The 14624-nt window shown below is 44.7% G+C and overlaps 1 protein-coding gene across 1 annotated transcript; it reads right to left on the bottom strand.

Moving 5' to 3' along the window:
- Window positions 1-332: 332 nt before the first annotated feature.
- On the bottom strand, window positions 333-10607 carry CISD2 (CDGSH iron sulfur domain 2). The gene is made up of 3 exons (XM_077278060.1): window positions 10423-10607; window positions 6822-7036; window positions 333-3493 (listed from the first exon to the last, which is right to left on the bottom strand). Exons 1-3 carry the CDS (start codon window positions 10523-10525, stop codon window positions 3404-3406), a joined length of 408 nt encoding a protein of 135 aa, XP_077134175.1. The 5' UTR covers window positions 10526-10607; the 3' UTR covers window positions 333-3403.
- Between the last annotated feature and the right edge of the window lie 4017 nt (window positions 10608-14624).

Genomic DNA, 14624 nt, shown 5'->3' with positions numbered 1-14624 from the left:
ATCAGGTAATATTCACTCCCCCAGAGCAATAAGGTCTCCCTCAAAGTCAGGAAACCACTGAAGCGTTCTTGAGGGCTCTGCCTTTTAAAGCTATAGGGTTTCCTATCTTTGAGGTGGATCCTCTCTCTCCATGGTGGGGAATGGGAAAGTATAATAAATCTTATTCGGACACAAAAAAACCAGCGCATGTGTGCACTTCAATGCATGTCAGAGAGCTTGAATCCAGTCACACCATATCTGCAGGTTAACAAAATGGGGACAGGTTTCCTTTGAAGAATTTTCTACAGAAATGTGTTCAAGTCAAAATAGAAAATTGTAAAAACTTGAACATATTCAGATTTGGAGCTTGCTTTATTTTAAACTCGAAGGTCTATAGTATAAAAAAGATGACAATTCTATTTACACAATAGAAACAGCAAACTTCTACATATTAATCCATAATTATAGAAAACATTTAGAAAAATGTGACCCCATTTATTGATGTGGTACTTGTGACAGTCGTTCGAATAAACTAGGCAGTGCTGACATCTGCAACAACACAGCTAGTCTACTAAACGCCTATCAAAATAATTTATATTTCTTGCCTGAATGGTTTGGCTTTGATGTCTGGACCAATACTTACTAATGTAAAACTGCAAGTACCAAAAGCCTCTCTGTGTCATCAACTGTGTATAGAGGTGTTACCTGTCAATGAAATTTTGGCTCTGATTATAAAGATACTGCTGTAAACTCTTTCTAAAAGACAGGAAGAGTCCAAAAAAAGCTCCAGTGGCCATCATGAAAATTGGAATTTTGTTTTTTATCTTGGATATGAAAAAAAGTTGACAAATTGGAAAAAAAAAAAAAAAAAAGATACATGTACCACAAAAACGTGATATAAACTGTCAATTTCCCCCTTTAAAGCAGAAAGTGTTGAACACTAACAGAACAAGCAAGCGCAGCGGGCTTCAGCAACTTTGGGCTCTTTGATATAATTTATTCCCTATTTTTCAATACATATATGCTCAATTTGAAATAAGACAATTGGAGCTTTTAGTTCACTGCTTCAAAAGAATATAAAAGCACCAGTCCATGTTTTTTTTTGTTTAATTGCAGTGCTGGAATGGTGCCACTAATCTAAGTTTCCTGCACTAAGGCCGGGTTCACATTAGCATTTCAGTCCGCAGCATGGTGCTGCGGACTTCTTTCCTTAAGCTTCGCCTACTTCCACATGCGCCCTGCGTACCTATCTTTAACATTGTATACGCAGTGACATGCGTTGTAAGCGGATGCGTCTGCGTGCGTCTTTGACGTGCCACCGAATGCAACATGTTGTATCTTCTTGCGTTCGACGGACACGTAAAACAACGCACATGGACGCATCCGCATACAACACATGTGCCTGCGTACACAATGTTAAAGATAGGTACGCGGGGAGCATGCGTAGGTGGAGCCTAAGGGTATGCACACACGTTGCGGATTTGGCTGCAGATAAGCAGCAGTTTTCCATGCATTGTACAGTACCATGTAAACCTATGGAAAACCAAATCCGCAGTGCACATGCTGCCGAAAATTCCACGCAGAATCGCAGTGGTTTATTTTCCGCAGCATGTCAATTCTTTCCGCAGCGTTTTACACCTATTCCATAACAGGAATCCGCAGGTGTAATAACGCAGGCGGAATCCACACAAAAACCACACAAAATCCGCAGGTAAAACGCAGGGCGTTTTACCTGCAGAATCAGCGTGGAAAAATCTGCAATGGAATCCGCAACGTGTGCACATACCCTTAGGAAAGAAGTGAACTTCGCCTTAAGGTACCTTCACACTAAACGATATCTCTAGCGATCCGTGACGTTGCAGCGTCCTGGCTAGCGATATCGTTGAGTGTGACAGGCAGCAGCGATCAGGATCCTGCTGTGATATCGCTGGTCGTTGGTTAAAGTTCAGAACTTTATTTGGTCTTCAGATCGCCGTGTATCGTTGTGTTTGACAGCAAAAGCAACGATACCAGCGATGTTTTACAATGGTAACCAGGGTAAACATCGGGTTACTAAGCGCAGGGCCGCGCTTAGTAACCCGATGTTTACCCTGGTTACCAGTGTAAAATGTAAAAAAACAAACAGTACAAACTCACCTTCGCGTCCCCCGCCGTCCGCTTCCTGCACTGACTGAGCGCCGGCCGTAAATTGAAAGCACAGCACAGCGGTGACGTCACCGCTCTGCTGTTAGGGCCGGCACTCAGTCAGTGCAGGAAGCGGACGCCGGGGGACACGAAGGTGAGTATGTACTGTTTGTTTTTTTACATTTTACACTGGTAACCAGGGTAAACATCGGGTTACTAAGCGCGGCCCTGCGCTTAGCAACCCGATGTTTACCCTGGTTACCCAGGGACCTCGGCATCGTTGGTCGCTGGAGAGCAGTCTGTGTGACAGCTCTCCAGCGACCACACAGCGACGCTGCAGCGATCGACATCATTGTCTGTATCGCTGCAGCGTCGCTTAGTGTGAAGGTACCTTTAGTCTCATACTCCCCAGCCACCATCATCTTCTGTTATCAGCACCGCTCCATATGGTCTCCAGCAGTCTGGCTTGCTGGGTGGTCTGGATGTCACTATTCAAAAAAGAGACTCTTATAGACTTCCATTGAGAGCTTGTCTTGTTACCATTACCTCTAATTTCCGTTTTATCAAAAGGTGTGGTCACAAGATGGCAGCTTGGGACAAAAGCGGCACAAGTAGCTTAAGATGGCAGCTGGGAAGCATAATACTAGGGTCAGGACCCTAATGTTCATGGCACCGCTCCAACGCTGAAATAATTTAAAAAAAAAACAAACACTATAGTGGTACTTTAAAAAGAACTTTGAGCACAGAATGACTGTTCAAACTAAGCCCCAATGCTCTGTGCAACATGGCAGGGCCAAACATTTAAGTACTCCTTCCCAACCAACCCACCCACCTTTGATTGACAACTTTGGCTTTAAAAAGCCAAAGAAGAGAGGAGATATGGAAAGCCGGCATGTGGGAGGGGTATATAAATGGCTGGCCCACCATGAAGCACCAAGCGCCTTTACTTGAATTGAACAGTCATTATGTGCTGACAAGAGTCCCTTTAAACAAGAGAATCTGGTCACTGCCTACTTTACAAACACATCACTGATTAGTTTTGGGGTTGTAAGAATTTTACAAGTGCAAGGAATAGGACAGACATATCCAATAATTGGGGCTCAGGGCTCTTAGGCTAGGCACTATCAGTTTTATATAAGGCAAACGGTTTTCTCCGTACAGTCCATCATTAATGTGCTAGGGATCCATTCCAAGATTTCAAGGTGGACAGAAAGAACTCGGTCTCAAAATTATTTTACAAAACTAGATTGGTATATTGGACCAGGTCACGAATTCCTAAACAATGACAGACTGACATTTATTATACGTCTTTCTTTTTGAGTATGAGTGGACCGATGTTGTCTCCCGTTAACTCATTGTGCTTGTTATGGGAACCATCACAGACTGGAAACTGTGGAGAAAAAAAATTAAAAAAAATATTCAGAAACAGGGCATTACTGAAGAATAACACCAACCTAAATACAACGTATATATGTAGTAAAAAGCAGGAGTGATAGACAATGTGGAACAAAACACAATTGGCAACTTAGAAGAGGTGCATCAACTAACCCGAAAGACAAAGACTTGAAGACAACCCGGTTTTGCAACGCAGACTGCTGACAGGTCACTGATCTGCACCCTAGTTTGCAAAATGAATATCTGTCCATACTGAAGAAAACAAACAAACCAAAAAAAAAAAACACCTCTCTGCGCTGCAGCATAATCGCATGTTTAGTGTCCTAGGAATAACTGTTCAAGTTATTGATAATTTTATTTCTATAGTGCCAACATATTCCGCAGCACTTTACATTTTAGAGGGGAAGTGTACAGACAGTAGACATTACAGCATAACAATAAACAGGAAAAAAAAAAAAAAAAAAACTGGAATCCGGCTCAACAGGACTGGATTTTCCTTTTCTATTTCAAAAGAAAATATGGTGCATGCAAAAGAAAAATTTACATGGTCGACGCGTTTCGACTGCACTAGGCAGTATTACACAGGTTCCCTTTAAGGAAGAACCACAAAGCATATTTCTTACCAAAAGGTATCCAGTTAATTAGTCTAGTACATTTACAGCCATGTCTACAAAATCATGCTGACAGTTTCTTCATTAATTATCACTGTAAATACATGTTAAAAGATACTGCCCACCTAAATCAGGGAGTGCAAAATCTTTTTCTGCCAAGGGCCATTTGGATATTTGTATCGTCCTTCGGGGGCTGTATAAATTGGGCTCCAACTCCACCCACAAAGTACGTCCTGACGCTGGCACTGGTGTCAGTACGTAATCTTTCATCACTGCTGAATGCTGAGTAAATGAATACATGTAAACAGTGAAAGCCCGTGCTCACCGAGCAACAAGAGATTAATGGGATGGCAGCCCCCAAAACACAGCTGTCAGCCCAAGCACTGCGATCCCAGGGGCCAGCAGATAAGAGATAGAGGGCCATACATGGCCTGTGAGCCGGAGGTTTTCTGACCTAAATCCATATATCACCAGTCCACAGGATCTACTATATAATTGTCTAAGGGGTACTTCCGTCTTTCTGTCTGTCTGTCTTTGTCTGTCTGTCACGAATATTCATTGGTCGCGGCCTCTGTCTGTCGTGGAATCCAAGTCACGGATTGGTCGTGGGCGTTTTGCCACGACCAATCAGCGACGCGCACAGTCCGGAAGAAAATGGCCGCTCCTTACTCCCCACACTCACTGCCCGGCGCCCGCATACTCCCGTCCGATCACCGCTCACACAGGGTTAATGCCGGCGGTAATGGACCGCGTTATGCCGTGGGTATCGCACTCCGTAACCGCTGCTATTAACCCTGTGTGGCCCCCAATTTTTTACTATTGATGCAGCCTATGCGGCTGGCGCGAGCGGCTCGGCGGAGCTTCGGTGGATCCCAAGCGTCGGTAACCGCTTCCTGGATCCAGGCACCAACGGAAGGTGAGTATATAACTATTTTTTATTTTAATTCTTTTTTTTTTTTTTTTTTTTTTTTTTAACAGGGATATCATGCCCACATTGCTATATACGTGGGCTGCGCAATGTACTACGTGGGCTGCGCAATGTACTGCGTGGGCTGCGCAATGTACTGCGTGGGCTGCGCAATGTACTGCGTGGGCTGCGCAATGTACTGCGTGGGCTGCGCAATGTACTGCGTGGGCTGCGCAATGTATTGCGAGGGCTGCGCAATGTACTGCGTGGCTGCGCAATATACTACGTGGGCTGTGCTATACACTACGCATACATATTCTAGAACACCCGATGCGTTAGAATCGGGCCACCATCTAGTATGTGATAAATGTATAATCACCGGAAGGTGACAAAATCCACTGTGTAAATGGAGCAGAAGTGTACGAGAGAGATTAACTATAGAAAAATGTCTGGAAAATTTGACTTAAAACAGCTAAACTTTATATGGGGTTAATCAGAATGAGTGTAAATGGTGGAAGTGGTGTACTGACTACTATTTATCATGAGTATAACTGACTGGCTAATTATGTACACAACCACATCCCCATTTATAACAGGGTGTTAGACATTATTATTATTTTCACCCTCATAATGTTATGTTTGTCAGTGGATTCATACAGATTATGGGAGACTTCTTGGTATGATTTCTTTTACATGACAAAAACCTGGCACGTTCTCAGGGGTGTGTAAACATTTTATACCCGCTGTATATACACTTTTTTCCGAACCTGAGAGTTGTGGCAGGAGTGGGACTGTGTATTACTACACCGCTACAGCTTGGAGGAACAAAATAAAAAAATCTAACACACTAACATGATCGTGATGAAAGTGTATACTGTGGTGTGACATTTTACAGGAATTAGTACATTATCATCACGAGTCTTTAAGTGGCTAAACAGCAATGTGGTTATGACAATGCAATTTTATGCTGGCATGGTGGATTGCTGCTGCTTTTTCGGGAAGTCTTAAAATAAGACGTTCTGCACAGAAATGCTGTTCCAATTCACCAATAGTCCTAAAACATAGAGTCAAAGAAAAAACTGACCACATGAGATTTGGGCAGGGTAGTGTGGGGATTTATGAACTAAAAGAAAAAGGTCTTGTCTATAGCAACCCATCGACCACACCTTATTTTGCTCTTGAAAAATAAAAACGACGCTAGTTGTAAAAACAAAATATGTATGCCTTATGGAGCCATAATATAGTATCCGGGCTTTACAGAAACATTGCAATTCTGTAATAGAAAACTGTAAATAGTCCTGTAAATTATTAATAGCGGCTATAAATAGCTGTAAAAAACAGATTGTATGTGGACTGCACAAATGAGAAGTGAGACAAAATATGCTCGTGTTCACCTACCTTTAGACAGGTTTCATGAATCTGAGGGTACACATTTTTGTAAAAGTTGTTAGACTTCATAAAATATTTTAAAGTTGGGTTTGTGTTTTTTTTTTACATTTTTTAATTTACTTATTCTACTTTTTTTACAGATCTTAAAAGAAGCTGTCCACTACTCAAACAACCCTTTCTCAATCCCCATGTTCCCACCTTGTACAATACTATATTCACCTCTGATGCCATTCCAGCCCCAGGGGCACATCTAAGTGTTATTTTACAAGGCAGAAATACAGGGGTTGTCTCAGTAGTGGACAGCCCTTTTACTGGGGATTTAACAGTAGAACGTAGTAGCTGAGATCTATGTGCTAGTACAATTGCTGAGGCACTTGGAGTTACACAGGCAGCTAATGGGAATGATAAAAGCTTACCGTTTTAGAGCGCCAGCATCGACAGTAGGCAGCTTTGGCAATATGCAGGTCCTCGATGTTAATTTCATTCACCACTTTTGGGTTCTCCTTTTGGATTTTGAGATTGATCAAACTATCCTTCTGTTGCTTTTTCTTTGGGAGGAATGGTCGAATTGCAAGGTAGCCTAAGAGAGCGAGGACACCCAGAAAAGGCAGTAACCGCAGCCATTCTGAAACTGAAGAGAAGACATAGAATGTGAATACAATGGTGATCTGGAAGTAATTAAAAAGGTGAATATTTCACTGCCATACTGAATCAATTTCTATAAACACTGCATTTATTAAAAAAAAAAAAAAAAAACACTGTCCTATAGTTTGTGTTTATTACCAAGTTTGATAAAGACCACTGGTGCTTGAGCTAAGGCGGATTAACGCAAATCAAAAAGTGAAATATCCTCCGTCAAGTCAAAGACTTTCCGTGCCACAGACGGAGCCCAGCTCTTTATTTATGGAGGAGACTTCACATTGGCTCATCACAATCCATGTACATGTTAAAGGGGTGGTCAAATGTGATTTTTTTTTTTTCTTTACAGAGAAGGAAAATGTAAGGCTACATTCACATCATGTTTTAAACCTATGTTTGGTGTATATGTGGGGAAAAGCTCCTGACAAACATGTCACATGTACTTTTTATTATTTATATGGCACCGTTGATTCCATGGTGCTGTACATGAGAAGGGGTTACATCAAAATACAAATATCACTTACAGTAAACAAACTAACAATGACAGACTGATACAGAGGGGCGAGGACCCTGCCCTTGTGGGCTCACATTCTACAGGATTATGGGGAAGGAGACATTAGGTTGAGGGTTGCAGGATCTCTGGTGTTGGTGAGGTGGTATCTCCGGTAGTGATGGGGACGCAGCAGGGTCAGTGCAGGCTGTAGGCTTTCCTGAAGAGGTGGGTTTTCCGGTTCCGTCTGAAGGATCCGAATGTGGTTGATAGTCAGACGTGTTGGGGCAATATAAGAATCCATTCATCTAACGGAGGCCAAATAGGGTCTGTCTGGCCTCGGTCGTGCTAATATGCATTAGTGTATTTCCCACTCCAATACATAGGAACGTACATAAATTTCAGAACTACGAAAAAAACTAAACTCCAAGTTCCATAAAACACAGGAGCTGATAGCAGGTCACTTTACTAGAGACCAACGGGAGCGAAGCTGGAAAAGGATGGAGGCGGCGACAGATGAATTACATTTAAAGCACCACTCTAGTGTTGCAATAAAAAAATAAAAATTAGAAAAAAATAAAATAAAATTGGAGTGGTGCTTTAAATTTATAAAGCAACCAAACTTTGACCATCTCTCTACAGTCATATGTAATAATATATGGATAATTCTATATTTTTAACTAAACTCCTTGTTTAGATGGAAGCTCGTCATTTGCACAGATTCAATGATGGGGAAAAACAAAAAAAGGAACAAAATATTTATTTTCATTATGTAAGTATAAGAAAACTTACACACTACAAGCGGTAAAAGCTGGCAAGAGGGAGGACATATATTCACATACTTGGTGGGAGAATCAGTTAAAGCACCATTCCAGCTTTTTTTTCTACTTCAGCACTACAGTGGTGCTACCATTTGAAGGTCCCCGACTCGTCACAGTCTTAACGTTTTATCGGTGCTGCTCTGGAACCGCGGCACCATCTTGTGAGCGCAACTTCTGACTGACCAAAAGTCAGAGGTAACAGTCACAAGCGCTCAATATAAATCTATGAGAGCTAGAACGAGGCTCTCATTGACTTATACTGAAAAGTGACTTTTGGCTCACAACACTGTAGTCACAACCTGCTAAAGACCTACGGTGTGGTGGCGATAAAAGGTGAAGACCAGAGTTGAGCGAATTTCTTTGGGTCCCCGCTTATTCAGCAAGCTATAGCACTTACCGAATAAGCTGAAGAAGGAACCCGGATCCATGGAGCACGTCGGCTGATCAGCGCCGCGGCTGCATGTGTCACGGCTATGTCACTGCCACAGCACATGCATGGAGGGCCTGGGGGTTGCGCAGTGGGAGCCGGCATCCTGTGTGCAGGACTTTACTAAAATGGCACCAGAGGTGGCACATGCGCAGATCGAGATTTCGGCTCTGAAGAAGCACAGAAGGCTGATTATAGGGAGGGAATGAGAGGAAGACCCTGCCCGCACATCCTGAAGCACACAAGACGACGTCATTTTATGAAAACTTCATAAGGAGAATTAAACAACCACTGAGCAGACTCGTTCACATCAGGTATCATATTGATCAGCATGACAATGGCATTATAAACGTGAGTAAACTACGTGGCACTGTGACTGACAGAACTTGTGCAGTAAACGTGAGTGAACTACGTGGCACTGTGACTGACAGTGCCACGTAGTTCACTCACGTTTACTGAAAAAGTTCTGTCAGTCACAGTGCCACGTAGTTCACTCAAGTGTACTGAACAAGTTATGTCAGTCACAGTGCCACGTAGTTCACTAACATTCACTGAACAAGTTCTGTGACTGACAGAACGTGTTCAGTAAACGTGACTGAACTACGGCCGGACTGCGCCTGTCGCTGATTGGTCGCGGGCGGCTGGCGCGACCAATCAGCGACGCGGGATTTCCATTACAGACAGAATTAGTCGATTATATAGTAGGAGGGGCAATGCTGGGGCGTGATGCCGCAGCTCACCTAATTCATGAGGAGTCAGCCAGGGTCCGCAGCAACATTTCTGGCATGGGGGACGCCACTTGTCAGATGTGCCGGAGTCGGTAACGTGCATGTATGACATGCATGTATCAGGCTGTACCAGGTGGTGGCACGCTGCAGCATCTCAGAGATAAACAGTAAGGCTATGTGCACACGATGCGGATTTGCTGCGGATCCTCAGCGGATTTGTCCGCACAGAAACGCTGCAGATCCGCACTGTGAAGTACAGTACAATGTTATTCAATGGGAAAAAAAAATAAAAGCTGTGCACATGGTGCGGAAAAATCAGTGCGGAATTGCTGCCGATTTCAAAGAACTGCATTTCACTTCTTTTGTGCAGATCTGCACCCCTCCATGATAAAATCTGCAGTGGCAAAAACTGCACAAAATCCATATCAATTCCTCATAAAAACTGCGGCAAATCCGCGGCTGCGGATTCTGCCTGGAGATGCGGATTTTGTGCAGAAAATTCTGCACCTCTTTTCCTACGTGTGCACATAGCCTTAAAGCTGCCGGGGGATTTTGTTTAGAGCTGGTTCACTCACAAATATGGAAGAAAATGAGCTGACACAATAATCCCAGGAACCTTCCCATTCATTCCTACGTCTCGGTCAGGCTGCTAATGACGCCAGGTGTTCTTCTCTTTGAATACACTCCATACCTTACAATAATACAAGGTACTGGGAAGACGCTCGGACATCTTGAGAGGATTGTCAGCGTACACCCGCATACAAATCCACCTCCACCCACCAGTGATTTTCCATGAGCCAGCAGCACAATGAGAAGGGCAGCAGAGGCCCAGCTGTAGGGGAGCACATGAGGGGCATTACCACTCACAGACCGTAGGACACTTCCTAGTCCTGACTCAGGCCGCCATATTACCTGTCAGCCTGATGAAGCCGGCGATACTGTCCGGCACAGGCAGCTTCTTCAGATAGGCGGGCAGCTGCACCTTGATGACCCGAGCTAAGACCTCCAGCACCATGTCGGCAGCTACTGAAGAAGACAGGCCTCGTCCTGGCAGCAGCTCCTGAGCCTCAGCGCTCCTCCTTCTCCTGCGTCACATAGCGCCCCCTAGTGGCCCAGCGCAGAGCTGTGAGAGGCACCATGGCGTCCTGTCCAGCTCCCGCTGAGAAGACTGATAGATAGGGAAATCCAGCTAATTGTGTTTACCCCTTTCCCCCTCCAGGCTGCGGCATTGGGCGGCATGTACACCTCAATTTTATAATGGGACTTTAAAACGAGGGCCACACACAGATTGTTGGCTACAACTTAGGCTACTTTCACAATAGCGTCGTGCACTGCACGTCGCTATGCGTCGTTTTGTAGAAAAAACGCATCCTGCAAAAGTGCTTGCAGGATGCGTTTTTTTCTCCATTGACTTGCATTAGCGATGCAGTGCGACGCATTGCCACACGTCGCAACCGCCATGCGACGGTTGCATCGTGTTGCGTTGGACCGTCGCCACCAAAAAACATTGCTTGTAATGTTTTTTGGTGCGTCGTTCCTGTCTTTTCCGCCCCCGCCTCCCCGCACCTCACAATGGGGCAGCGGATGCGTTGAAAAACGGCATCCGCTGCCCCTGTTGTGCGGCGCATTCACTGCTAGCATCGGTACGTCGCAACGACACAATTCGTTGTGCGTCGTCCGATGCTAGTGTGAAAGTAGCCTTAGCTGCTAAAAATTTCACCTTAGGCTGATGGGATTACAAGGTGACTTTGTTGAGACATTGAAAATCACCAAAAATTGGGCATTGTTGGGCTTCTTGAGTTGTGATTTGCTTGTCGTTGTGACAGTACATTCAGTGTCCCTCAGACTTAGCAAACATTGGTCGCAGGACAGGTGTCGCACCCATAGTCGCCATTTTAGCCCCGATGTAGTGGTGAATGTGGCTGTGTTTGTACTTGTGACAACTGATGAGTCGTGGTCATTTGTGGGCTGCAACACGACCACGCTCACTATCGGTGGTTGTGATGTAGCAATAGACAATGCCGCCATAAGGCCACATTCACACGTTTAGTATTTGGTCAGTATTTTACCTCAGTATTTGTAAGCCAAAATCAGGAGAGAAACAATCTGAGGAAAAGTATAATAGAAACACGGGCACCATTTCTGCATTTTCTCCCCAATCCAAGTCTTGGCTCACAAATACTGAGGTAAAATACTGACCAAATACTGAAAGTGTGAACATGGCCTAAAGGTACCTTCACACTAAATGATTTACCAACGATCACGACCAGCGATACGACCTGGTCGTGATCATTGGTAAGTCGTTATGTGGTCGCTGGGGAGCTGTCACACAGACAGCTCTCTCCAGCGACCAACGATCAGGGGAACGACTTCGGCATCGTTGAAACTGTCTTCAATGATGCCGAAGTCCCCCTGCAGCACCCGGGTAACCAGGGTAAACATCGGGTTACTAAGTGCAGGGCCGCAGTAAAAAAAAAAAAAACAGTACATACTCACATTCTGATGTCTGTCACGTCCCCCGCCGACGTCCACAGGGTTAAAACTGCTTTCGGCAGGAGCGCTGCTAATGCCGCGCTGCCGAGAGCTTCCCTGCACTGAATGTGTCAGCGCCGGCAGTATCAGCGGTGACGTCACCGCTGTGCTCTGCTTTACGGCCGGCGCTGACACAGTCAGTGCAGGAAGCTCTAGGCAGCAGCGCAGCATTAGCAGCGCTCCTGCCGAAAGCAGTTTTAACCCTGTGGAAACCGGGGGACGTGACAGACATCAGAATGTGAGTATGTACTGTTTTTTTTTTAACTTTTACAATGGTAACCAGGGTAAATATCAGGTTACTAAGCGCGGCCCTGCGCTTAGTAACCCGATATTTACCCTGGTTACAAGTGAACACGTCGCTGGATCGGCGTCACACACGTCGATCCAGCGATGACAGCGGGTGATCAGCGACGAAATAAAGTTCTGGACTTCTAGCTCCGACGAGCGATATCACAACGGGATCCAGATCGCTGCTGCGTGTCAAACACGAGATCGCTATGCAGGACGCTGCAACGTCACGGATCGTTGTCGTTCTTGTTGCAAAGTTGCTGAGTGTGAAGGTACCTTTAGATACAGGAAAGAAATATATCTTGGTACCGTGTTAGCCAGTAGATAGCCATTAAAAGGTAGAAATAAAAATTTCAGTTAGCCATTAAAAGGTATCAACCACTGAGGACTCTCTTCATGTCACCTGGCTTATCCATGGTTTTTTTTTCCCCTCTCCCTTTGTTTTTTTTTTTTCTTTTTTTCCTATACTATGTTGTGCATAAATATGTGATTCTTCAGAATTTGTTTTAGTCTTTGCCTGATGAAGAGACGTATGTAGTCTCGAAAGCTTGCAATTTGTTACCATCTTTTCAGCTAGCCATTAAAAGGTATCAACCACTGAGGACTCTCAATTCTAAATATTTTTCTAAGGTACCTTTAGTCACACAGTGCGTTATGTTCGCATAGTTTTTTGGCTCCAAAATAGTCTTAAAAATAACGTTCCACAAAACTTCCTAGTCATATCTATGGGAAACTCATATATATATTTGGAACAGTTTTTTTTTCTGAGGTGATAAAAAAAGTTATTTCTTGAATCCCTTAACGATGGCCACCATACATGTTTGGTAGCCGCAATTCCCCCCAAAAATAAAAATAATCATATGTATTCCAAAATGTTGAAAATGAAAACTTGAGCTCAACATGCAAAAAAACAAGCCCTCATACAGTTGCATTGAAAGAAAAAGAAGTTGGGGGGGGGGGGGGTGTTAGAAAATGGCGACACACACCAACTTGTTTAGTAAAGTTCTACATTTTTTTAACCAATAACATGAAAAAAAAAACAAAAAAAATGTAAAAGCTGTAATCATTCTGACCTGGATAAACAAGTTATCAGATAACTTTTACCCCAGGTTGTAAAAATGAAACCCCAAAACAAGTGATTTTTTTCACATTTATCAGCACACTGTGTGGTAAAATGGATGGTGTCATTCAAAAGTACAACTCATCCCGCAAAAATCCTCATAAGTCTATATTAAAGGGAAATAAAAAGTTATGGCTCTTGGAGGAAGGGGAGGAAAAAAAAATGGAAGCATAGAAAACAAAGAAATTGCCCAGTCGTAAGGGGTTAAAACAGATCATAATTAAATTCACTGTTCCAAAATTTTTGAAAACTGCTTAAAGGGCCACTGTCACCCCCTCCAGCCGTTATAAACTAAAAGAGCCACCTTGTGCAGCAGTAATGCTGCCGTCTAACAAGGTGGCTCTTTTTGTTTTTGATTCAGTTATTCCCTCAATAAAGCGTTTTAAAATTTGCCCTAAATACCTGTCCTTAGACCTGGAGGCGGTCCGAAGCCTCCTCTGCGAATCTCCCAAATGCCGTCACTCTTCTCTTCTGGGGATGTGGTCGCCACCCCCTTCTCGCTGTTTCTTCCTAAATCCGGCGCCTGCGCTGTGCGTGCCTGCCTGGGACAGGCGCAGTCTTCAGTGTCCGTCATAGGTCAGATGCAGGGTGCCTGACTGCGCCTGTGCGGGCAGTGCGGCCACCCTGTTGCTGAATCCCCGCACTGTGTTATTCATTATGCACAGTGCGGGGCTGGGGTTCCTGGGCATGCGCACTGCGCTGTTCAGACGCTCCCCCGGTCCCCCGCCTTCCAGCGTTGCTGTAATATACAGGTTTCCGTGCCAGCGTTTGGAATGAAGCAGCCGCAAATAACAACGCTGGAAGGCGGGGGAGCTGGGGGAGCGTCTGAACAGCGCAGTGCGCATGCCCAGGAACCCCAGCCCCGCACTGTGCATAATGAATAACACAGTGCGGGGCGGGGATTCAGCAACAGGGTGGCCGCACTGCCCGCACAGGCGCAGTCAGGCACCCTGGATCTGAGCTATGAAGGACAATGAAGACTGCACCTGCCCCAGGCAGGCACGCACAGCGCAGGCGCCGGATTTAAGAAGAAACAGCGCGAAGGGGGCGGCGACCACATCCCCAGAAGAGAAGAGTGACGGCCGTTGGGAGATTCACAGAGGAGGCTTCGGACCGCCTCCAGGTCTAAGGACAGGTATTTAGGGCAAATTTTAAAACGCTTTATTGAGGGAAT

The sequence above is a fragment of the Ranitomeya variabilis genome, chromosome 1 (assembly GCF_051348905.1).
Source record: "Ranitomeya variabilis isolate aRanVar5 chromosome 1, aRanVar5.hap1, whole genome shotgun sequence".
Classification (NCBI taxonomy): Eukaryota; Metazoa; Chordata; class Amphibia; order Anura; family Dendrobatidae; genus Ranitomeya; species Ranitomeya variabilis.
Note: the sequence above shows the minus strand (reverse complement) of the source record. Positions and strands in the feature narration are given on the sequence as shown.

Bases quoted from the DNA above. Each gene is read 5' to 3' on its own strand.
- CISD2 (XM_077278060.1), bottom strand. From the start codon at position 10,525: ATGGTGCTGGAGGTCTTAGCTCGGGTCATCAAGGTGCAGCTGCCCGCC. The intron at 7,037-10,422 runs GTAATATGGCGG...TCTTCTCTTCAG, and splicing joins CGGCTTCATCAGGCTGACAG to TTTCAGAATGGCTGCGGTTA. The intron at 3,494-6,821 runs GTAAGCTTTTAT...TTTTCTCCACAG, and splicing joins GATGCTGGCGCTCTAAAACG to TTTCCAGTCTGTGATGGTTC.